The 27,610-nt window shown below is 37.0% G+C and overlaps 1 protein-coding gene across 1 annotated transcript in view; it reads right to left on the bottom strand.

The window, feature by feature from the left end:
• Window positions 1-27,610, bottom strand: part of myo3a (myosin IIIA) — a 128,362-nt gene that overhangs the window by 78,869 nt on the left and 21,883 nt on the right. Inside the window, 2 exon segments of the mRNA XM_048174702.1 lie at window positions 19,740-19,874; window positions 22,584-22,767. Of these exon segments, the coding sequence (XP_048030659.1) occupies window positions 19,740-19,874; window positions 22,584-22,751 (303 nt within the window). The 5' untranslated portion in view covers window positions 22,752-22,767.

The raw sequence follows: 27,610 nt of genomic DNA, 5'->3' as shown, positions 1-27,610 counted from the left end.
GTACATCAAGAAAAAAACATGTCTAACCATTAAAGAAAAACAGCAAATTGGCCCTAACATTACTAATGCAACCAATTACAAATCCTTTGAAAACAATCTGCTTGATCCTGCCTTTCAGCAGAACACTGAACACTTCAAAGGGAACATCAATGACTCACATCACTTTATGTCCCGAGAGGGCATTTAAATTTTCAAATACATTTACTGCTATTTCCAAGACGCCTCCCAAGGAGTTCAGATGAGAGGGTGGACGGGCTTGATTTCCCTGATTATGCATAAAGCTCAAACATCTGCAGAACCAACAATTATGTAAAGCCAAATTGTGTCATTTCTGTGGCACCAAACAGAACTACAAAAATAACTGCATTTCTAAATTTTCCTGAAAGTAAGTATTGTTGGCTTGCCGTTGCTGGTGTTTTGAGTGGCTTTACACATTCCTATATGGATATAGGTCATTTCTAGGTACTGACTCAAGTAAAAAGAGCGAAATCTCCATGATTTTTCATCTTCTGTTTTATTGTCTGCCAGGGGGAAAGCTACATTCCATCCAATTTTTGTAATTAACACCCCAGTGAGTTAGGCAATTTGAGTTATCATTCATGTCTGTAGTACAAACCTGTGGGGATTTACTTGCCAAAATGTAATAGTTGGTGCCAATTCACACAAAATGCGTTTTTGCATTTCAAAATGTGAAATGCGGGCCAATGAAATGAAAAGAGCAAGGTCTAGATACACGTTTAAAATAACAACAACAACAAAACATTTAACTTGAGCTACATGTTTTAGAACGCTGTGTATTGCGCAAGATGATGCAAAAGACAAGATGTGAGTGCAACGGTCAAATAGGCAAACTCTGCCCTGGAGGGCCACTGTCCTGCAGAGTTTCGCTCCAACCCTATGCAGTACAACAGGAAATGGCAACAAATCCCCAATGCTAGGTATATTCATTTATTTTGAACAGACAGTAGTGCAAATTACAGTTTGTTCCACCTAGCGGCATTTAGTCACCCCTGAAGTAGTTGGTATAGTACAGCCTCCTTTAGTATATTAAGCAGTAAGCAGGAAACAAAATGCACTCTTGCATAAAAGCATCTCTTGTGTAACAAAAGTATGAAATAAATAGAATAATGAAAAATAAAACTTGTGCAGAGATTAGTTTTTATACTCCTGTAGTGTTTTTCTGCTTACCTCCAGTGATTGGCTCATCTGGATGATTGTTGTCTGATATGTGTTGGCATGTTGGTCATATTTCCACTCACATACCGTACAGGTCAATCATGTATATGTCATTTATATGTCCCACCCATTTCTAGGACATGCATATTTAATCACTGGACTGTAGTAGTGAGACTTCCAGGACATAAATCAGCATTTTGTATCATTATAACAGCGGAAACAACTTAAAATACTCCATTGCCCATACTCCAGTTTCAAATTATGTATAACATCATTCGAAACTGTAAAGGGTCTACTTTTATTTGTGTACACTCACAATAAAAACAAAAACATTTTGCTTTTGTAAAATAAAGAAAACAAACATGCTGCTGCTTTCTGCCATCCCAGTTTCCTTTCCGTGAAGTTTGTGCATGAAGCGTGTGACAAATTAAGACAGATGTTTTGAGAACGTTTGTCTCTTCCCTCACCTCCACATACGAGGATCTAGTCGACATAATGACCCGCGCCTCGACCAAGTTAAAATTAGACTGGTCAGTGGAGAGTCATGCCTGTACGTACTCCTTCAGACAAATTAAGCTAATGACGTTATCTCTAGGCGCTCTTATATTCTCTGCCAGCATGTCTGTGACATCACCTGTGGTAGCCAATCAAAACTGGTGTGTAACAGATCCCATAGCGTCAAATCCTTGACGCAGAGTCTCGTTCCCCTTCTCAGGGAACCATGCTTACAGTCGTAACCTGAGACGTTTGTGTAAATGTCGAGTTTAATATTGTTTTTATACAACAGTTCAATAAACAAAAAATATAATAATGTTACTTACATTTTAGACACATTATTGACAGCTATGTTGTCTGTTTTTGCTTCGCCAGCACAAATATATCCAAACAAAGTTCAGCATGTCCATGCAACTCACAGTAGTGGAGTATCAGCAAAGAATAAATCATTTTTTTTTAACAAATTGGCTGAGTGATTCAATGACTCATTCAATAAGACATTTGTTGCCACCTACTGGCATAATGCTAATCGTAATGATGAAACCTCAAGAAAGAGTCACTGGAAACCAGCACTATTAAATGCAACTACTGACAACGCAGTGATCAACTTGAGGACGTTGTGAAATCTGTATGGAGATATCACTCTCAAGTTAAATTCTTGATTGCATGGATTCCTATTGAAATTACTTGATTTCATGCTTGTGAAAATTGGCAGAAAAACGGTAAATGTTACCGCACCTTAATAAGCTCTTTGACCCTCTACAATAAATTTAGGAAAACAACTAAACTATTTCCTGTCTTTTTTTCTTTTATAACCCCTCTCAAAAAGGGCAGCCCAGCATTCAGTTTAACTTGTTCTGGATGTCCAAGCTTGATAAGTGGTGGGCAGAAAGGGGCATTTGTCATTGGTTTGAGCAGTAAAGGTGAAATGTGGACACTTGAATAACAAGGTATGTTAGCGGATGTGAAGTGGAAAATTCCCACAGCTTCAGAGACCATTTTTAAATTTCATTATTACTGTGCCACAGGGGACTATGGCATTGTAGCACACCTTCATGTTTCACTACCATTTATCAAAGTTAATTGAGCTAACTGCAGGAAGCGGCCCATTTCATTTATAGATACAGTAAACGCTTCAGTGTCAAGCACAGCTGGCAAACGTGCTTCATTTGAGATGCTGATACATTTACTGAAGGTAATTGGAAGTCAGATTGTTCAATACATGGAACCCTTAAAGGATCTTTAACTCCCTGAGGTCTGAAAACGCGCCGGCGCGTTTTGCAGGGGTTTTTTCACATTGCAGCAAAACAGACTTAAAACACTCCGTCATTTTTTGTCATAGAGACATAAGTAATATATCAATTGAAACTATAGAATATCTTCTTTTATTTGTATACACTCAGAGTAAAAACAAAATGTTGTGCTTTTTGCAAAATAAAGAAAACTAAAATGATGCATGATCTGTCCTCTCCCTCTGAACAAAGTTTAATCTGATAGTTCTCAGAAAATGAACTATAACTTAGTGAATACTAATCACAAAAAAATTAGACTTATGTCTAAAGACACGTTGAAATGTCAGGTTTTAAATCATGTAAGTCATATCGAAAACAAAAATTCTGTGTTTATGTAATCTGTATGAAAAGAGACACATGTCAGAAGTCTGTGATTCAGCTCATTATCCGCTAATGCGGCCACGCCCACGGAGGGAAATTATGAGTCAATACAGGCATACATCATCTCAATCATGTATTTATTGTCTTGAAAAGTGTTTATCTGTATGTAAAAGCCATGGTTAGCGACCTCTGGAAGACATGCCGTTAGTTCCTGATATGTTCTCTTCTTCTTTAGAATAATTTGTGGACTAAATGTGCACAGAGAGCGCCCTCCGACTGCAAGTATGAATTGAAAACACCATTCCTGAAATGTCCTCTTCTTCTTTAGAATAATTTGTGGACTAAAGGTGTACAGAGCGCCCTCCGGCTGCAAGTATGAATTGAAAACACCAGCGCTCATAGTGATGACAATGAATATAGAATAAATATAACTAATCTGTATAGAAAATTGACATAAACATATGAGAATCCATCAATATTTCTCCAAATGTGCATGCTTTTAAACTAAAAACCTATATTGAGACTCTTTGCATCACAGAAATACATTATATTTTAAAGAATATAATACAATACCATTATTTTAAATTGAACTGAGACATGATTACAGAGGGTTTTTTTCACAGCCTACCTGACTGAAAGGCCTCATTATTATGCAGCACCATTAGAGGTTCTTTATACGATTCTTTTGTCTTCTCAGGTGTAAATGACCCATTATTCATGATGATTCACGCCTCCACGCATACTGTGTTTCTTGACAAAAAGTGTCTTACAAAAACTAAATCAATATATTGTTTTATATGAACAAGTATGCATTATAATTTTTACATAATTTTGAAGCAAAAACTCTAGCCTACAACCTCCAATACCCAAAAGTCTTGTAAACACAGATTTAATATATATTTTTGGCCTTATTTCAGTGACTTAATTTTTTTGTTTTTTCAATAACCACGCATAAATGTTATTCCTTCAAAAACACAAACATGTGCATACATGTTCCTCACATATTATGGTAGCCTAGTTTGTGCTGAATACAGTGTAATGACACCTTTGTCATTAATATGTTTATGAACAACTGAAAAAAGCACAAATGTCAGGGCATGTCAAAACTTCTCCAGGCCCCAAATCAGCCTCAGACTCCAGAGGGTTAAAGTCAATGTGGAATCAAAATTGACATATACTTAAATTTGAATACACACTCCTAGTCTTATTTGTGCTATTTTGACCAGAAAATAAATCCCAATGTATTACACATAAAACAATAATTCACAATATTCATAACTGCAGAAGAAACAATAATGCCAGCACTGAAATCCCAGACATAAATCAACCAAAGTTCTTCTGAATCTCAGTTCCTACTGTTAAACTTGTACAGTAATTCTGTCAGAGTGCCATGAAGACTAAAGAGCAAAGCTGACCTCATTGCGTCACAGCCACATCAGCCCAAGATCATCTGCCATCATTAAATTTCACTCTGACACAGAAAGACAGAGAGAGTGAGACATTTATCTGACAAAGAGCAACTTGAATGTTTTACTAAACACTTCCTTCAAGTACTGCAACATTAACGTCCAGGTTTCAGGTTTAGGTTCAGGCTTATTCTGTAAAGACTGGAGCTGTTGAGCTCCAAAACATGACCAAAAAAGCTTTCTTAAAGGTTCAGAATTTTGGATGTCTCCAGCAATAGACTTACATGCATCAAAGGTCAAAAACACTTTAATTTTCTCATAATATACATAGCGCACCACATAATTTCTCATAGAGTCTGAAAACGCCTCTCTAAATCCCTCCTTTCCGCAAGCTTACTCTGCTATGATTGGTCAGACGGCCCAGTCCATTGTGATTGGTCTACAGCTTACAGTGTGTGACGGAAATGTAACGGTCCATATCAGAATTTCAGCTCCAGAGGCTTTCTCAGAACAGTTTTTTTATTACTATTGTATCAATTCCAGCACGAGTCCTCATTCTTTGGAAGTGTATGAAAAGTGGATTTGCAACACTCCAAACAGCTTTGTAACAGATCAGGGTGTTTTCTCTGTTAATTGTAATTCTCTTTGTAATCTGTAGGTGTCAGACTCCTCAGGTAAAGAGAGTAGGACCCCAGGTATAAAGGACAAGGAAGAGAGGGATACTAATATTACTTATACTAATGTTATTTGCATGAAGTGAACCTGAGACTGCTTACTCCAATTGGATTTGCTTCATACAAATAACATTAGTATCCTTAACAGTCTTAAATGAGTGCCGAACTAATAGTTCCTCAAAGAAACCCACAGCATGCTGAAAAGCTAGAACAACCATGCTAACCATGTGGCTCTCTTTTTCTAACCCTCTCTTCTTTGTACTTTATACCTAGAGTCCTACTCTCTTTATCTGAGGTGTCTGACCCCTACTGATTAGGAAGAGAATTACAAGTAACAAAGAAAACACCCTGATCTGTTACAGCGTTACATTGTTACCTAGGTATGTGATAGAAAGTGAGGCTGGACGTTAGGGGCGGGAATCGGAGGGTACCTCACGATACGATACGATCACGATAAATGGCTCACGATAACGATAATATCGCGGGTCAGCGATTCTGCGATAATCGATATATCGCTAGACAATCCTATAATGATACATTGCGATATTGGTCTTAATATGAAAACAAAATGCACGTGAAAAGGTTAAGTGCAGGTTAACGGATAAATCCGATCTTATATGTACATTTAATAGAGTTCACGTCACCGAAAGCAAGAAATATGAGGTGCATTTTATTGACCATCAGTTAATTTCAAAATCAAAGACTGCAATAGGAGAGAGCGGCAACAGCACTGGTATTAAGGTCTCATTACTTTTAATGAAGATAATTGTGTGTTATGCGTCTGCGACTTACTTTCACTTTCATATGCGGCAGTTTGCGCGTCAGCTTGCTGAAGAGATCTGCGGCGATGTGTGATGCAGTAGCGTTGTCATATCTGACTCTCACATGTTTCAGTTTTAGTATTTTTGGGAGAAGTAAAATTTACATATGTAGTTTCAACAACCACATGCATTTAGACTGAGCATAGACAGTTTTGACTGGAATGCGTCCCAGACCATCTCCTGAAGTGGTTTGAGCGATCGGATTTAAATCCGTCTCAAATGCGTTTTTAGGCATTTAGGCATTTAGACCTGGTCTTTTCACGATCGGATAGCTATCCGATCAGAGAAAATGCATGAAGTCACCAGGTGCAAACAGACCCTTTGACGTTCTTCAAGCGCTTAGATATACACGGGAGCGTTCGAAAGCAGGCGTCTATCAGAGGATCCCTAATGTATGTTTTCAAATGCTCCCGTGTATATCTAAGTGCTCGGTGAAGAACGTCAAAGATGTCTACGACTGTCACATCAATGGTATAAAAGTGCGTCAAGACTTTGAACTTAAACGTGGCTGGGGCATCTATTTTACTCACACTGCTGTCCGCCATCCTGTTAATAACCTCTTTTTCTTAGGCTAGTTAACTTAAGTTCACGTTTCCCTCATTCATGTGTCGAGCGCCGCCTTGAAGTAGGACGCTTTGAGCAAAGAAATCTATATATAGCGCTTTATTTTTTTAAATTAAAATATCGATATTTGGCGCAGCGATACGATTCTCGTATCGCACAGAGAAGGATGACGATATATCGCCATATCGATATTTTGTCCCACCCCTACTGGACGTGCTGTTTCAGTTCACAATCGATTCTTTCTTTTAGTAGACAATAACATTATTTGTCGTACACTTTGATCTTTAAAACTTTGCAGACCTTTTACATTCACAAACAGCTGTATTACACTCTACATTAAAGGTAATATTCGAAAAAGCATATAGAGGAACTTTAAAGGGTTAGTTCACCAAAAAATGAAAATTCTGTCATTCATTACTCACCCTCATGTCGTACTTTCGTACCTTCGTTCATCTTTGGAACACAAATTAAGATATTTTTGATAAAATCCAATGGCTCAGTGAGGCCTGCATTGACAGCAAGACAATAAATACTTAAAAAAGTTCATGTGACTACAGTGGTTTAACCTTAATGTTATGAAGAGACGAGAATACTTATTGTGCGCCAAAAAACAAACAAAATAATGACTTTATTCAACAATATCTAGTGATGGGCGATTTCAAAACACTGCTTCATGAAGCTTTGAAGCTTTACGAATCGTTTGTTTCAAATCAGTGGTTCGGAGCGTGTATCAAACTGCCAAAGTCACATGATTTCAGTAAACGAGGCTTCATTACGTCATAAGTGTTTCGGAATTTTAATGGTTCACCACTGGGGGGCGTGACTTTGGCATTTTAATACATGCTCTAAACCACTGATTCAAAATAAAAGATTCGTAAAGCTTCGCCCATCACTAGATATTGTTGAATAAAGTCATTATTTATTTATTTTTTTTGGTGCACAAAATGTTTTCTTGTCACTTCATAACATTAAGGTTGAACCACTGTAGTAACATGAACTGTTTTAAATATGTCTTTAGTAGCTTTCTGGGCACTGAAAGTGTTAATTGTCTTGCTGGCAATGCAGGCCTCACTGAGCCATCAGATTTTTATCAAAAATATCTTAATTTGTGTTCCGAAGATGAACGAAGGTCTTACGGGTGTGGAACGACATGAGGGTGAGTAATAAATGACAGAATTTTCATTTTTGGGTGAACTAACCCTTTAAAATATTATTGTGTTTTTGTGAAGAATCATCTGAATGGTGTACACTAATAGGAGATGAAGACTTTACTCATAATAGATTTCAATAAAAATTGTTTTAGTCATGCATGTTTTTCACCATCTTTAAATCACAAGTCTGGACATGTTTCACTAAACATCAGAGAGAATCCTCACTGACTGCCGCATCTGTAGATATGCTAGTAGCGTAGTGTTGTTTGCTGATGCAAAGAGTGAAATAATTATTGGGCTTTACCTGTTATCAGTATCAAACTGAAGAAGCAGAAAAGAAAAAATTGAGATTGTAGATTGGTATGGCATAAACAAGGTGGAAAGATTGTAGTAGGCAGGTAGGGTAGGGAATTAATTATTGTGTAGACAGATATCTAAAACTCACTATTGTAATTTACATAAAACTAATACATGGTCATCCCTAACCACATTGACGAGACCAGACAAGAAAGTCAAATTGATAGTTTACTCAAAATTGAGATTTTCTGCCACTATTCAAGACATTCATTCATATTTGAATAACAAATAAAGATATTCTTAATATTCTCGCATCATTTATATCCATTCATTGAAAGACATCCATATGAATAAGGCTGTTTCAGAAGCTCGAAAGTGTGCGCAAGCGCAAGAATCAATGAGGTTTGTTTTTGCGCCTGATGCACACACGTTTGCCCTTCCGTTGACCATATGTGCTACATATGTAATTTCATCAATGTTTATGTGAATAAATGCCTAAATTACAATTTGTTTATTATATAAAGCGGTCAATCGTGTCTCCTTAGAAGACTTGGACTGAACCTGCTCACTCCGTGTAACACTTAAAGGATTAGTTCACTTTCAAATAAAATTTTCCTGATAATTTACTCACCCCCATGTGAGAACTGGCGCTGCATTCGTTCCGTAGGTAGAATAGGGAAGGCGTAGGACATACAGCGTAAGCTCTTTGAAGAATACGAAAGTGCGGTTTTGGCGGAAGCACGTGCAAGGCGAACATTTGTTTATATAAAGCATATACATTTGCATTTTTTTTCAAAAATGACAGATTGTTTCACTAGATAAGACCCTTATTCCTCGTCTGGTATCGTTTAAAGCCCTTTGAAGCTGCACTGAAACTGTAATTTTGACCTTCAACCGTTTGGAGGCCATTGAAGTCCACTATAAGGAGAATAATCCTGGAATGTTTTCATCAAAAACCTTAATTTCTTTTCGACTGAAGAAAGAAAGACATGAACATCTTGGATTACATGGTGGTGAGTAAATTATCAGGAAAATTTTTTTTGAAAGTGAACTAATTCTTTAAGGTGAAGTTTTTCAAACCTTATGTTATACTTAGGGAAATAGGAGTTACGGGGCTTTATGCAACACTTATCATTTTTTAAGGGATTACTTAAGTGAAAAATACTGTATATACTTAAGGGAAATTCTTAGGGTTTATGACGTTTCACCAAAAGATCCCCTTAAGTAATACTTAACGGTTATTTTCTGCAACACCATTAAGTTTAAGGGAAACTTAAGGGAAAATTACACTTAAGGTGCTTTATGCAACCAGGCCTAAGAATTTAGCACATGAGTTTTATGCAATGTATCACTTTCATTGTATGGAAAAGAGGAGCATGAACATTCTGCTAAACCTCACATTTTGCGCTCCACAGAATAAAGTCATAAGGGTTTAGAATGACATGACAATCATCAGTCAATCATCATTTTTTAAATTTCTTGCTCATATTATTTTATTTTTAGACCATATCACTCTGGATTACCTCAGGCTGTGGAAGACATGCTATTAATATCATCAACTGATGAGTCATCAACATAATTCCTTACATACGGATGAAAAGACTCAAGACTAATTCTGCCATCCTTCCTCAACTCCCACTGCCAGCATGGCTAATGCCTTTCAAAGTCTTAACATAGGCTTTAAAAAACCAAGCTTAACCTTTGATTCATGGGTATCCACTGCTAAGTTCTCATGACAGTTTACTAGTTACTTTCTAGTAACATACCTGGGTCTTCTGACCTTAAATATTTGATTTTGGAACTGCATTTTTTGTAGTGCAGCAGACGATCAAATCAGTGGCTTTCTTTGAGCTAGTGTGGCCCTCACCTTTCAAGAAAAAAACACCTCTTTTGTCTGGGCGACCTTATCATTTACACTCAAATAATGAGCTAGGTGTCCATTTTCTCTCAACGTTTAATGAAAAAGCCCTGACAAACAATGCCATTTTAAACCTCATTGTGAATTAATGATGGGCACAAGCTAGACACATCAGACATGGTTCGAAAAGGGCTTTGTTTCAAAGGGTGCGCCAAAGAGCCAGCCATTCAATACAAGAAACAAGGCCAAAAACCACAGCCACCACTTTGACTATATTAAGGGGAATGAGTGAAATTAAACAGAATTGCGCCATTTGATCTGTTGTTTTAAGCACAGTGTCTTAAGTTGAATATAATTACATATATAATGACATTGGCAATACCAGTCTGAAACAATGTGTTGACAACTTCAAAGAAATCTTCTTATTTATATTAAGTATTTTATTAAAACACTGGAGGTAAGCCATATCTAGAGACCAGAATATTATAGACACAGCATTTCAACAGGGTAAATATACTCAGAACACTGCATAACAACACCCTGGCAATGACCCACAACACCTTAGCACTGCACTCAAAAAAATGAACTTTCACTGTTGTTAGTTTCACTCAAACCACCCTTGTTCACATTACTTAAAAAACTCATGTAACTACATGAACGTAATTTAACTGCGTTGTTTCTACTAAAATTGAGTATTGTCAGCTTTACTTAGCAAGTGTTTGTTCAGTCAACCTAACATTGCTGTGTGAAACGCTCACATTATTCTTGACATAACTAACTGTGCAGTGGATCCGTAGTTCCCAGCATGCTTTGCATGGGACTGCATTAGGAGAGTAAATTTAGGGATTAAAGTGTTATTTTGTGTTTTTCAGTAAAGGGAAAGATGTTGTTAGTTTATGTTAGTGTTTAATGTTCAGTTATGTTGGACATTTAGAGTAGTTTCTGTAATGTTTTTGAATTTTGTGGTTACCATCATGCAGAAGAGTGTCGCCTGTGTTTAGGCTGTGCGCACTCATATACGGATATCCATAATAGGATGAAATTCCTACTCTCAATTCAATTCGGTTTGTTCAATTAGTTATTTTTTGAGTGCATTTTGATATGATGTATCCTTTTTATTTAAATGATTATTCAAAAAAAAAAAATGTGTTCACCTTACGTAATCAACATAACATTATTAAGTAAACTGCACATATAAATATTATGTAACAATGACATTCAAATGATTTGTATTTACTCAAAGAAATTTTGTCAGCTTTACTTGAATTTCTTTTGTTCATTCAACTAAATAGTTTTTTGTACAAATTACTCAATATTGTTGCATGGAACCACTTGACACTTATTTTTTAAGTAAATCCAACAATTCATTTTTTTGAGTGTGTGTCAGAGAGTAAAGAATGTATAAATGTGAGTTTGTCTGGATAATGAGGCATAGTAATAGATATGTGCTGTCCTAACAATCATCACTGAGCTGGATTTAAAGTTCCTGTGAAATAACCACTTCATAAATAAACCCTCATAAAAGTGGGTTGCTTTCACTGAAAATTACAGAAAGGGCAAACACACATATGAACAATTCACCTTATATCCAAATTAAACCCACATACAAACTCATATTTATACATTGTTTACTCTCTGACACAATGCTAAGGGTCGTTGCCAGGGTGTTGTTATGCAATGTTCTGATTATTTTTACCCTGTTGAAATGCTGTGTCTATGATATTCTGGTCTCTAGATATCATTCTAGAGTCTTCAGTGTCACATGATCCTTCAGAAATCATTCTAATATGCTGTTTTGATGCTCAGGAAACATTTCTTATCATTATCAATGTTGAAAACAGTTGTGCTGCTTAATATTTTTGTGGAAACCATTACACTTTCTTTAGAATTCTTTGATGAATAGAAAGTTAAAAAGAACAGAACTTATTCAAAATATATTTTGATGTAGGGCTTCCCCCTAATAGTCAACTAACCATTAGTCGACAAGAAGAAAGGCTAGCACGGAGGCACCGATGCGATCACTTGAACTTAAAATACCCTGTCATTTTTAGTCATACAGATAAGAGTAATACATCTTTTGAATCTGCGAAGAGTCTAATTTCATTTCTGTGCACTCACAATAACAACGAAACATTGTGCTTTTGTAAAGTATTGAAAGCAAACAGGGTGCACTTCCTGTCGTCTCTCTCTGTAAACTTGAGCATGCCAAAAAAAAAGAACCGAAACTTCATGTAAACTTGTCTCACAGAAATGACAAATACATCTATAGAAATTGAAACGTCGACTTGTAAATGAACCAATTCAAATGGAAACAAATATTATCAGGTTATGTAATCCATATGAAACGTGCATATGTGTCCACTACTGCGGAGATAACGAGTCAGCATCTTCAATTTCATCACTGCAGCCGAAAATACAGAAAACACTAGTTTATCAATTAATTAAGCAATCTCCTTGCTGTTTTTCTCCAACCAATTCATAATCATTACTTCTTCCAGTGCGCTGTGGAAAGATTTATGCGCGTGCCTGAATACTGATTAGTAGAGATGCACTGATGTATCGGCCAACAATCGGTATCGGCCGATAAAACCTTTTATTATCACTATCGGCCATCAGGGCCAATTATATCCTGTCAATCAAAAGTGTGCGGAAAGTCGTGTTCAGACTGTAACTCATACATACTGCTGTGCATGAAGAAAATCACTCTTGTGTTGAATTTTAACGCATTAACAGTTTAAAAATGACGTTAAAGCAGGATCTCTTTGACCCTATGAATCACCCGTAGTTCAAGCCAAGGTTGCCAGGTCTGCGGTTTTTTTTGCCATGAATTCAACAAGTGCTTATGAAAACTTCCTTGTGTGATACTTTTATACAAACATTTACATTTTTATTTGAGTGTAATTATTATATCTGAAAATAAACAGCAGCTGAATATAATACATCTGTTGTTAACTGTAACCTCTAATATTGTTGTGTACCAAATGAGAGGTTTCCCTGTATAGTTTGCAACATTATTTGGGAGAGATTTTTTTTTCCTTAAGAAAAACCAAACTATCGGTATCGGCCGATATCATTCTGAATAATCGGCTCTCAGTGTCGGCAGAGAAATTTAACATCAGTGCATCTCTACTGATTAGGCTTTGTAGGCATTTAAGGCTATGCATTATGATTTATATGGTTTATTAATAATCGTGCGATTAGTCGACTGATCGCAAATGAATGACTACTAGTCAACCAGAAAAATCTTTAGTTGAGGGCAGCTCTATATTTTTGTAAAAATGAAAATGTCTTTACTGTCACTTTTGATCAATTCAATGTCTTTACTGTCACTTTTGATCAATTCCTGCTGAATAAAAGTATTGATTAAAATAAAACGTAACTGATAACTTTTTACAATAAGCTTAGCATTGGTTAACAAGTATCATGAACAAAGAACATTGTTTCTCTCCATAAATAAACTATTGTTCATTGATAATGTTAAATGTTTACATAATACATTAATGTTAATTTATGCAAATTAAGATACTAAAATCTGTAAAATGTATATGCTAAAAATAGCAGTAACATAGATTAATGAATCTTATAAATGTTGCTGACTGCTATGCCATGTTAGCCATACTGCATAATGTAAACCTATAGAATCATATTGCAGGTGTTTGCAGATAACTTTTTTAAGCAATTATGCAAGGAGCAATTTATATTGATTGTCTCCAGTTTCTAAGAATCCAGTCAATAAATTCACTTCATCAAGAAAGCTTTTACAAACTGCATATCCACAAAAAAGCTGCATTTTAAAAAGAAATAAATGAAATCCTTCAATAACAATGGAAAAGAGACATACTGTTTCATGTGAAACTACAACAATGAACCGCTGTCATCAGTCCTGTCCAAGCCATTAACCACCAACTGGAGCCTACAAGCCAACTTGAACAAAACTGAATCGAGATCATTTCTGATATCTTTGAAGTTTTAATGTGACTGAGCGGAGTCAGCCACTTATACGATGAGGAACCGGTGAGTACAGATGAAAGCAGTTCCCTTCATATCCATAATTAGAACCCACAACACAAAAGAAAGGCAGAACAAGCACCAGGCCTGATGAGCAGGCAGCAAAGTGGAGGACGCAATTTGTGCGAGTCCTCTCTGTAATCAGGGGTCACTCAGTGTGGAGGAGCCTTCTTCCCAGATCCTACTGAAATACAGAAAATTACAGTTCAGAGGGGACAACTGTAACCATGGCAATTTAACCCCCCTGCGCTCCCCCATCTCTTTGACTGCCGCTGACAGCTTAAATGCTCTACTTTGATTCCAGCCAAAGGATTAACTTCCACATTTGGATTGCTGACTGTGGATTTTGCATGCAGGAGTTTGCATACAGAAATGCAAAGCTCTTTAGGGAAACGCGAACAAGAAAAAAGACCATACCCTCTATTAGAGACGGTGGAACTTGCTTAAAGCTTTGCAAAAGAAGAAAATTGCTTTTGTAATTTGTGGCAACTGTGTTTTAGAAAAACAGAATGTGGTTTCTTCAGGGAGAGAGAGAAATGTGCAAATTCAGCTACACTATGCAGAAATATCTAAACACTTTATAAACATGATATTATTATTTTTTTGTACAGTGTCCCCAAACAGTAGGACACATATAATAAAAAATATCAAACTAAGTAATACCAGAGCTTTTCTCTGTGCTTTCTGAGCCTTTTTATTATTTTAAACACTATATTTATTGTTGACTGTGTGATGCTTGACAACTTTATACTATGTATAGGCATATCCACAATTTATTTATTCTTTTATTTATTATACAAAAACTGGCTCAGAAGGTTACATAACTATGTGGGACATGTTAACTAACCCTCATCATACCCACACCGAGACTGAGGTAAAATCTGACACCAAATAAACAAGAGCTAATCTCTCCAAGCAGGTTTAATATATTGAACATGAGCCAAGATTGAATTCAGCTGTGCAAAAGCAGAAAAAAGACTGCTTATGATCTGTTTCCCCAAGGTAACAGTATTGATACTGTGCTTAAAAAAAAGATAATATACAAAACTAACTAACATTTGATCATGTGATTTCCAAAGGTCTTTATAGTCAACAAAATGTCTCAGAAAGGTCTATTTGCATTGCGATCATCAGAAAACAAATATAAGTGGAGAAGATGTTCAGGGGCACAGAGTGTTGAAAATGATCTGAATCACAATTTTGAAAATGAACTGCAAATGAATCGCCCCATACAAAAAAAATTAGTGGTTGATGTGTTTGGTAGTTTTGAACGGATATCTAGAGAGCAGAGTGGCAGATATAATGCTGGTTATGATAGCAAATAAGACAATAATTACTCAAAATTCACTAAAAAGTATTTGAAAAAAAAAAAAATTATTCTTTGAAAAGTTGGAATATTTTGGAATGACTTCACTTAATCGTTTTTGTCTAATGCTGAAATTTCAAAATGATCAAATATTGGCCATATACTGTATTGGTTGATAAGTATCAAAAAAGATGTTATGAAATTACCATGTTTAGTGGACATGATAGCATGGTAATAAGTGTGTGAATTATAGAGATACTTTCAGGAGGATCAAGTTATAAAGATAATTTACAAAGATATTTCAATAAAATTACGTAAGTTAGTTAAGCCTATACTGTAAAAAATGATTTTCTTTTGAGGTTATTATTCATTAGAAAAGGTGGTACTCAACTTATTCAAATGCTGTAAAACACATGCGTACAGTTGTAGCTGATATTCACTGATCAGGCATTACATTATGACCACCTTCATAATATTGGTCTCCCTTTAGCTGCCAAAACAGCCCTGACCCGTCGAGGCATGGACTCCTCTAGACCCCTGAAGGTGTGCTGTGGTATCTGGCATCAAGATGTTAGCAGCAGATCCTTAAGTCCTGTAAGTTGCGATGTGGGGCCTCCGTGGATAGGACTTGTTTGTTCAGCACATCCCACAGATGCTCGATTGGATTGAGATCTGGGGAATTTGGAGGCCAAGTCAACATCTCAAACTCGTTATTGTGCTCCTCAAACCATTCCTGAACCATTTTCCTGCTGAAAGAGGCCACAGCCACCAGGGAATACCGTTTCCATGAAAGGGTGTACATGGTCTGCAACAATGCTTAGGTAGTTGGTACATGTCAAAGTAACATCCACATGGATGGCAGGACCCAAGGTTTCCCAGCAGAACATTGCCCAAAGCATCACACATGCCTTCTTCCCATAGTGCATCCTGGTGCCATGTGTTCCCCAGGTAAGCGACGCACATGCACCTGGCCATCCACGTGATGTAAAAGAAAACGTGATTCATCAGATCAGGCCACCTTCTTATATTGCTCCTTGGTCCAGTTCTGATGCTCACGTGTTCACTGTTGGAGCTTTCGGCGGTGGACAGGGGTCAGCATGGGCAGCCTGACTGGTCTGCAGCTATGCAGCTCCATACACAACAAACTGCGATGCTCTGCGTATTCTGGCATCTTTCTATCAGAACCAGCATTAACTTCTTGAGCAATCTGAGCTACAGTAGCTTGTCTGTTGGATCGGACCACACGGGCCAGCCTTCGCTCCCCATATGCATCAATGAGCCTTGACCGTCCATCGATGGTTCACCACTGTTCCTTCCTTGGACCACTTTTGATAGATACTGACCACTGCAGACCAGGAACACCCCACAAGAGCTGCAGTTTTGGAGAAGCTCTAACCCAGTCGTCTAGCCATCACAATTAAGTCCTTGTCAAACTCGCTCAAATCTTTACACTTGCCAATTTTTCCTGCTTCTAACACCAACTTTAAGGACAAAATGTTCACTTTCTGCCAAATATATCCCAGCCAAACAGGTGCCATGATGAAAAAATAATCAGTGTTATTCACTTCACCTGTCAGTGGTCATAATGCTGTGCCTGATGGGTGTATGTTTTTGGGCCCAAACTATTTCTTCCGACTTCCTTTAAGCCTTAATATAAGGGGGTCAGACCCACCTGTCACAGTTAAGCTGCAGCAATCCAAGAGAGAATGCAGAAGGATGATTAAACTGACTAAAAACAGAGGGAAACTAAGCACTACTCGCTATAACATAACATTAACACTAGACAAGGAACTAAGGAATACCAAGGGCTTACATACACAAGGAAAGCTAATTAACAAAACAGGGAACAGGTGTGAACTAATTAAAAACCATGAAAACTAACTAGTGGCAGGAAAATGAGAACAAAGGAAACAGGAACTAGAACTAAACCAAACCAAAACACAATGAAACCAAAATACATGTGACACCGCCAAACCAAAACAAATATACCCCAAGCACTACCTATGTTTGGATATGTAACATGATAATATCATAGAATTCTATTTGAAGTACCTTGGAGTCCCATGTAAATACCATAGTACTCTATATGGGGTTATAAGCAGCAGAGACTGTCCTCCAAAAAAAATGACCCTATAGGTCGTTTTTCAAGCACTTATTACGACCTATATTTATGTTTTGAAGTCATGCGCCCTCTAGCGGGCGGAAAAATAACGTCTTTCGTCGTTAAGTTACGTCTGTCGTCATGAAATGACATTTGACTGTCATTACCAATCAAAATGCGTGTTCATTTAAATGCAATATGTGGACTTTTTACACCATTTCTCCAATTTCCATTTAGCAAAACTCATTTTTTTATTAATGACTACACCCACCCCCATCCCTAAACCTAACCTTATTAATTTATAGTGCATACACACTTTATGAGCACATGTGTTCCCTGGGATCAAACCCACGATCACATGATCACATGACTGCATATTGTTATTGCAATGCTCTACCAATTGAGCTACGCGAAACCCGAAAACATGACGCAGATAAAAGGGAACAATGCATTAAAATGAAAGTGTCCTGTTGTTGAAAGGGGCGCAATTTTAGCAAACGCTCCTATGGGTCATATTTCATGAATTAAAATGAAAGTGTCCTGTTGTCCATAGGGGTGCCACTTTAGTAAACGCTCCTATGGGTCGTATTTCAGGGAAGTGACAAACGTCCTATATGGTCGTATTTGTTGGAGAACATGTTGAAGCAGCATGGTATTACCATCCAATACCATAACTGTTCCATGGTACTTTTGTGAAAATCCAACAATAGGCTTCAATTTTTAAAACATGTTATGAGAATATTTGAAAAATAAAGCAGTTCACAATTTAAGCATATTGATATGTTGTATTATGTTATAATAAGCATTATGGCACTTCATACTGTACATAATATTCTGTTCCTGTACTGACACTTTCCAATTACTATATAATTCAGCTGTAATAACACAGCTACATTGGTAAATTCACTACAATGTAAATAGGCTGTCTGAACACATATTTTTTCTGAATAATTACTGCTGAAATGCATAAATAATGAGCAGTGTTCATCAATATTTAGTTACAGTACAGTGCAATATAAAGTGACCTCACTGTCAGTACACTGGAATCCATGACTGTGGTAGACCATCTATGTCCTGCTAAAGCCTGTGTGCCTGAATACAGAATTGGTATCTGAACCTGCTCATCTTAGCAGGACACAGCCGGCCAACATTAGTAGTCATGTCTACCCTCCCATACCTGTCCTGCCACGAAAACTCCATCTAGACCTACTGCTGAGACTAAAGTCTCTTATGTAACACTTATCCCATTTCCTTCAAACTGCTCTCAAGCAGTCAAACACATAAGGTCATGTAGGCCTAATGTGATTTTAAAAATGACATTATATATATAGATTCACCCTCCAAAAACGTCCATTTCACAACTTTGAGAAATGTTCTGTATGTTGTAATTTAAATGTGCTCTTACATATAAAGAGGTGTTGATACTATTAGCAGCACATTTTGCTAATCCTCTATAAACAGATTTTCACTGTTTTCATACGTATCCCATCAGCCCACACTGCGATGGCAGCAATAAATCCATAATGTGATAATGATATAGCATGCAGTACACAACTTTGCTATGATTTACAAAAACATTAGCATATGCATGTTTTCCTACTGCAAATATAAAAAGCACGATTGATTAGGGCATTTAAACATGTTTTTGCAGATAATGTCACAAGCCCAATTTAACACGCGTGTGATATACAACAAGCTTAAAGGGTTAGTTCACCCAAAAATGAAATTTCTGTCATTAATTACTCACCCTCATGTCGTTCCACACCCGTAAGTCCTTCGTTAATCTTCAGAACACAAATTAAGATATTTTTGATGAAATCCGAGGGTATCTGATCCACACGACGTCATTGCACCTTTTGATGTCCAGAAAGGTAGTTAACAAGGAAGCCTGCACTGAGTTCACTACATATGACAATGGTTCAAACTGTTGAATAAAGTGATTATATTTGTTTTGTTTTTGTGCACAAAAAGTATTCTTGTCACTTCATAACAATAAGGTTGAACCACTGTAGTCTCGTTGACTATTTTAACCATGTTTTCAACTACCTTTCTGAACGTCAAAAAGTGCAATGACGTTGCTGACTATGTGTGGATCAGATCCCTCGGATTTCATCAAAAATATTTTAATTTGTGTTCCGAAGATGAACGAAGGTCTTATGGGTGTGGAACGACATGAGGGTGAGTACTTAATGACAGAGATTTCATTTTTGGGTAAACTAACCCTTTAAATAAATTAGATGTTAATGCATGACATAGAATTGAACTTCACCTCTAGCACTAGCCATAGCTGGTCCCCGTTCTTGACATCCTTCTTGTAGAACATTCCAAAGAACTTGACGACATTGGGGTGGTCTGAAAGAGCTTTCAGGATGTTATACTCAGCTTCAATTTCCTCATCAATATCCTGAAATAAACAGATGAATTGAATTGATTCACACTCTTTGCTGTTTTAAATGTAAAATTCAAATTTATTGTAAGGAAAACAGGAATACTCTAAGTAAATAATGACAGAATTATATTGACAAAATAACAAAATTTCATTTTTGGTTTAACTTTTGGACGTTTGGGTCCAAACATCCATTTTCATTTTTAAGTGAACAAAGACATTTCTTAAAGGGGACATCGGATGCAAAATTCACTTTTTGGAAATAAATGTGTGTTGGCAGTGTATCTACACAACCACTCTATAATCATAAAAATCCACCCAGTGCTTTTTTTTAATCCCCACAAATCATAAGCACTTTGTCAGGTCAATCTGTTCACAGATTCTTGGCAAAGTGACTTAAATTTGCACAGGCCCCTTCCACGACTCTTGACAGACACTGCAGTGTTAGCATAGACCCGCCCTGAGTGAGCTGTAAACAGTCCACCATGTAGACAAGAATGTCTCTAAAGCAACTGAGGCGTTTTGTTATTGGATATAAGAATGAACATAGCAGTCGTCCTTTACTCTCGACAGGTAAAGGGAATTTTGAAGGGAATGCGCCCCCGGATCTACCTATATGCGTTTATGTCTGCTCTAAAAAGTTTGTTTTGCTAAAAAGTTCCTGAAGGCTGGATCAGTACCTCCAGAAGATGTGAGTAACGTTATAGATTTTTTTAAGAATCTTTGCAAATAACCTTTACTAATAATGTGCTAGTTAGCAAGTTCCACGACAAATGCAGCTAAAGTTAAAGGTCAGTTCACACTGCGCAGATAAACGGCAACAAACACGTCTGTTGGAGTGTGTTGGATTAGCAGCCTCCGAAATGAGACACAGCTAGTGTGATACCCCTGTCGGCGTCTGTTGCCGTTTACTCGTTTACAAACTGTGTTTGTGTTCGGAGTTTGTTTTTACCCAAATGAAAATGTTAAATTGGCGTTTGTTGGGTCGGGGAATGTCTGAGCGGTGTGGTATGATTTTCCAGCAAACAACAACAAACTCTGACGTAATCTGACCTGGCCACAAACCGTTGCCATGATGATGAGGAAATCCCTTGCAAAGACTGTTGTTTGATCGCGCCGGCGCCTCACGCACACACAAAAAGCACTACAAACGTGACATCACAGCTTGTTCATTATCAAAACAATACAGTCGAACAAACATATATGTCGTCATTTCTATTTAGAACCTTCTCACTGTAATTCATAACTGCATGTTTATAATAAACAATGCATTAAGGTGATTATCTTATTACAAACTGTGTACATTTTATATAAAGATAACATGGTAATACTACAATAAGGTTTATAAAGGTGTTAGTTAATGACTAACAAGTAATTTTCAAATGTATTTTAATCATTTTTGAGCATTTATAACTGCATAAATAAGAATGGTGAGTTCAATGCAATAAGTGTTTACAGTCCGCTCATGGAAGATAGGGGTGGACAGTAGCTCATTATCATTTAAAGGGACATGCCCCGAAATGGCTCGCTTTGAGCAGAGCTGTTTTTGACAAGGTAAAACGGGTGTTTTTTTACATAACCATTCAGAAATTATAATCAAAGTATGTTATAGACTTTTCATGAAGACCCTAAAGAATCATACTAACTTGTGGAAAATTGCATCCGATGTCCCCTTTAAACTATTCAGTGTTTATTGAAACACAAATGGAGGCACTGATGCAAAATAAAAATATTTTTGCTAGTCATTTTATCTATTGAATTTAACAAAGCCAGAAAGGCCATAAAATGTCAGCATTAATAAAAGCCCCACAGCAGTGAACTACAAACAAGGCATAGATTGAAATAATATTTGTTGGCTTCCACGTCCTCCAAGGTTTTTTGACCAACATCAGAAAATAACTGTTTACTGATTGAACCTGGAGGAAAAACAACCTCTGAGTGAGGAATTTTAATGGACATGGTACACAGGTCTTTCTGTGATGCCTTTTGGCTTCAAAAGTGCTCCATATATCTATTACTACACATGATTCCTGCATTTCCTGCTGTTGGAAAGCGGTGAAAACAAATATTTGTTCATATCTGAGGTACAATGACTATGGCAGCTGCAGTCTATTAAATTAAGCCAAGATTTATTTGATCTAGATTAGTAATTTTAAATATACTGGCAACCAAAGGCCATTGAAATACTTCCAAGCCTTCTTTCAGGACTTTGAAAGGGTGAATTGGAGAAAAGCAAATGAACACAAATTGCACATTTTCTGAAAAGCCATCTCATCATGATTAGTCTGGGTATGTGCTGTTAGAGGCCCTTTTATTTGCCCAATCACTAAAAAGAAAGAGTGTGTGGATGGAGAAGTAACGAGCAGGACAGAGACACAGAGAGCCTTTTGGCGTTATCTGTAGGATATAGATGTTCTGTTCTTAATATGACAGTTGTGAGTGGATGTTCTCAGTGCTCAGTAATTGCCTGCAGGCCTCTCTTAAGGCATAAACACTCTCACAGGTACACACAAATGCGCAAATGCATGCATACAAACAAATGTGAACTGATTGAACCTGAAGGGCCTAAAAATGACCCTGCCCTTAATGAACCTGCCCTTCTGTGCAAATCTGATCTTGAGTTTGCTCTGTGTTAAAAAATGTTGACTTTATGATATGACTCCATCTCTCTTTATGACCTAATAACACACACCACATACAGGTTTGATCTAGTAGGGTTTTACTCACATGGATTGGATCCAGTATTTTGACAGCGGCTTTGCTGCCATTGACCCTGTTAAGCACTTTATAAACTTTTCCATAAGTCCCTTTACCAATAGTCTCAATGATCTCCCATGTGTCTGATGGATCTGGAAAGCTGTCAAAGACGATGGATTTCCCTGAGCGAGGAAACATCTTCCCGAACGATCTCCTGAGGAGAAAGAGCACATATTGAGTCTTGAGCCGAATGTTTTTTTGCAGTTAGAGACGGCCCGCTCACTGTGTTCCCATTTGACTTATAGTGGCTAACACAGAAGTTGTTTTATCACTTGTGACACCTGTACAAACAAGATAACACTTTTAACAACCATGTGATGAGTAAAAGAACTTCTGCATGATAAATATATACTTATATGTATGTATGAGCTTAGTTAGTCTTAGCACAGCTAGGACTATTTCTGTTTGACAGTAATGTTACTCCAGGATTAACAAAATCCATATATAGAGTAGTAACATGTCCTACTTAACAAAATCACCCTTTATCATGTCTGACTTAATGTATCCTTTAGACTTTTGCAAAACTGTTGGCTTTTGCCTGTTGTTGAGGATTGAAAACTTGTTTTGGACTAAAAAGTCCTGGTTCAATTTATGTCTCAAGGGTTTTGATATCAGAATTTGTGAATTCCTCTTCAAAAAACAATGTCTGAGAGAAGCAGGAAGATTTGATCAAAGGTTGAAAGATCTGAGGGTGCAGTGAGCCAATTTTTCCAAAGAGCCGGACGTTATGTTCCTTCAAATACATCATTATGTTGCGGCAACTCAATAAAACCTGCCTGTCCTCCACAGAAACTATGACTTAGTAAAAGAAAATCATTACATTTCATTTGGCACAATGCAAAAACTTTGACAGAAACCCAGCAGCAGAGTTATACATGTTCTGAAGAAAACATGAGTATTCTGGGTAGTTGCTATGCAGTGGCTGAGTTATGTTCTGGGTGTTTGCTAGGTGGTTGATCACTGGCCTAAATCAAAAGAGCTCACCTCCATTTTGGTCTCTAGATATGACTCGGAGGTCCTTCATTCTAGGGGTGTGCAATATCACAATTTTAGATCGTGAACGATTAAAATGTCTCCATTTTATTCTCCTCCAACAAATGGAGGTCCAATACTGCTCCTGGAGGGCCACCTTCCAGCAAAGTTTAGTTCTATCCCAAATAAAACACACATAAAACAGCTAATCAAGATCTTCAGGTTAACTAGAAACTTCCAGGCAGGTGTGCTGGAGCTAAACTCTGCAGAAAAGTGGCCCTGAAGGAGCAGGATTGGACACAATTCTTTTGTCTGATCACAAATAATATCATATCTAAATTTATACAAACTTGTCTGCTGAGTTACCTTGAAATGAAGGAGCTGTTTGTATTATTACAGAGATCTTCACCCCTGTTTATGGGGACCCACTCTTCTGCAAGGTTTCCTTACAACCTGCTTCAGCACACCTGTCTTGTGTGATCCTGACATGCTTGATTAGAGTTGGAGCTAAACTCTGCAAGATAGTGGGTCACTAGGGGCAGGGTTGAAGACCTCTGTGTTATAAAATGCATTATTAAAACTAAAGGAGATAAGAGGATTGTTGTCAAAGCTGCATCATTTCCTTTCATTTAAATAGCCCACACAAAGCTCTTGCTCCCTGTGATTTAAGCACTTCATAAGAGTCATACATTGTTGTGATGGAGAATGTGGGCATGCTTCTTTAATGTGAGTGAATAATGGAGACCCCGATTCAAGCTGATTTTATGGGAATAATGTCGGAATTGATTTTCTGGAGCAAGAGATGCTTTAAAGTTTGTACGAATTTGCCTTACAAGCATCTAAAAATTTGCCTATTGCCTTCCATGGATCCAAATTCCAAAATCAGGTTCACTCACCTCAAGTTTTATACCTCAAGTTTTCTTTTTCTTCTTTGAATTATTGTTGCAAATGATTGTAGAGGATCTGAATATTTTTAAGGATAGTTGAAATACTTTTATAGATACACTCTAAAAAATGCTGGGTTAAAAACAACCCAAGTTGGGTTGAAAATGGACAAACCCAGCGATTGGGTAGTTTTAACCCAGCGGCTGGGTTAAATGTTTGCCCAACCTGCTGGGTAGTTTTATTTAAACCAACTATTGTTTAAAAATTGCTATATGGCTAGCTTAAAATGAACCCAAAATAGTTGGGAAATTAAAAACCAGATGCAATTAGAGGCAACAATAATAGACAAAAGGTGAATGTTTATTAATAAGCTTTAATATTTTATTAATATAAATTTAATAGTTTATTAATATAAATTTATTAATATGAAATTTAATAAATGTTTATTGTTTAATAATTATTCATTGAACGTTAATAAATGTTCATTTCCAACATACTTTGGGTTAATTTTAATTAAGCAATACAGTAATTTTTAAACAATAGTTGAGTTAAATAAAACTACCCAGCAGGTTGGGCAAACATTTAACCCTACTGCTGGGTTAAAACAACCCAATTGCTGGGTTTGTCCATTTTCAACCCAACTTGGGTTGTTTTTAACCCAGCATTTTTTAGAGTGTAATAAATATACTATTATAGATACTAAATTTGAATTGGATGAGCATTAAAATGGCTGTAAAAATGAGCATGCACATGAAATATTACAACCTACAGTTAAACTAATAGAAAATATTATTTTGCAAGATTGTGTGGAAAAGAACTGTGTAAAAAATTCTTTAAATGTTCTCCTATCGTGTGCCACTGGAGAAAAAAAACAGTATGGATTTGAAATAACATGAATATGAGTAAAAAATGACAGATTTTCATTTTTGGCAGAACTATCCCTGCAGTGCAAAGGGATGGTTCATATTTCATCTACTGTTTGTAAGAAGTATCTGAAATAAGGCATTTTTTCTTTTTCTTTTTTACAAATTCCATTTTCAGAGAAACCCAAATCCCATCCAAACAGTAATATCAGTCATAAATACTTTAGAAAAGAAGTAAGAACAACACATTATTTCCAAACAATAGTTAAGCAAACTTGCCAGTAAGTACTGTAAGTAATCACTGATCTTATTATACTGTATGTCTAACAGACTCACCATTTATAACCCTACCGGGTAAAAGTTCAACCAGCTCTTTCTCTTCTCTAACTGCAATTAAACCTACTTTCAAGATGTAAACGGCATAGGTCAGCATGTCACTTACATTCTTTTCTTAAAAGGTCGATGAACATTTTGTTGAATAAGTCCATATTGACTCTGTTGAGGCAGTCGCGCTGTGTGAACACTTGTGGAGGAGTTAACCACAGCTAAAGCTAATCTCAGCAAGCCATGCCTGGCACCAGAAACAATGCTAAGCAGCAGAAGATATGTTGGGATTAAGAGGAATTAGTTGACTACGCCATGAGCCTTTCCTCTTTTAGATGCTCATTGATAAAGGTGCCAAAGCTAGTTAGAACAACTAAGAATATAACGCCAGGGGGACTACCTCTTTAACCCAAAGAAAGTAACTAGACAGAGTAGCTTAGGAAGCATCCTTATCCTTTGTTAGGGCTTTTACACCAAAGAACGCTTTTCATGCAGTGTTTAGTATTTACATAACCCAGCACTTTTGCCATTTTTTTCTAGAGTACAAATTAGTTTTTTAAGCAAAAAAGGCACACATTCCATTTTCTTTAGAATTAATGATTATGTATGTTGGAAGATTACTTACATTTTTAACATCATTTGGACCATTTCTTTTCTAGGACAAGTAATGGGATCAAGTTCCATTTTCTCAATTTTACACAAATGGTAGTGCTAGCTGCATTTTTCTATAATTCACTCAATCATTCATCCCAGTCAATCATTACCAGAGTTAATGTGCTGAGAAAATGATCAAACAGATATATAAGTTCATCAACCACTACAAACAACACTTGGTCCCAAAATAATTAGCCCCCTAATGAGGGACATTTTAATCTAGGCTAAATCTGCAATCCTATTACCTACTCCTGCAACATTTGTCTGTTGGCAGTGGTTCTTTTGCTCAAGTTCAATTCATATTTTGTACCCATTTGTAGCAGCAATTAAGTTACACTGTTTCAGGATATACTATGCAGTCAAAGGGAGCATGTTGGCCTGCCTCCTTTCAGCAAAAAACAGCATAAATTAGACCGACAAGTTAAAAAAATCTGTTATTAAACGTAATTTGAGCATGATAGGACATTATCGGTCATTACTTATGCCAAGTGATTAGCCTTCTAAACAGCGAGGCCACGTAGCATGTAACTGAGCACATGTAGAGCCTAATGTAAAGTGCACAAGGAACTTCCAGACATGTTCAATAATGAAGTGAGCTTCTATATGTTACAAAACTCCATGACACAGAGACACAGGAGAAACCGAAAGATAAGACTAGCCCACCTCAGCACTCACAAATTACAAGACATTTGGTGCAAGTATGTAAAATGACCTCCCCTACCTGAGGTACTTAGAGGTTATGAGATGCATTAGCGTATGCATTATTAAATGACCTTGCTAAGGGAAGCATCACTATTACTGCTTATACTTAGGGTTTGAGGCATTAATGATAATGTACTCTTTTCATTTGGGCCAGTAAGCAACCACCCAGAACACCATAACAACCACCACACTCTGGCAACCTCCCAGAACACCTTAACCCAGGGTTCTCAACTCTGGACCTCGAGGTACTCTTTCTCGCAGAGTTTAGCTCCAACCTTGATCAAACTCACCTAGCTCTAACTTTAGGAGGGTTCATGCTTTGTTGTAATTTCCACAATTGACTCTTCGCTGGGAGTTTGATTGACAAACGATCTAACCAATCAGAATGCAGAATCTGCCATTTTTCAGTCAGGAGTTAGAAGATTAACCTCAGTGGACTTGAACTTGAAAAATTGTGGTGTACTGACATATTTCCGCGTTTGAAACAACATTCCTTCTCATGTTCATTCATGTTTATTTGATGCTATACATTAACTAATAGGAAGAGATGATCGGTTCACGAGCCGCTTGAGCTGAGGCGCTACAGCGATCTGCCAC

Source organism: Megalobrama amblycephala, linkage group LG22 (genome assembly GCF_018812025.1).
Source record: "Megalobrama amblycephala isolate DHTTF-2021 linkage group LG22, ASM1881202v1, whole genome shotgun sequence".
Taxonomy (NCBI): domain Eukaryota; kingdom Metazoa; phylum Chordata; class Actinopteri; order Cypriniformes; family Xenocyprididae; genus Megalobrama; species Megalobrama amblycephala.
The sequence above is the reverse complement of the archived record's forward strand: the minus strand, read 5'-3'. Positions and strand labels throughout refer to the sequence as shown.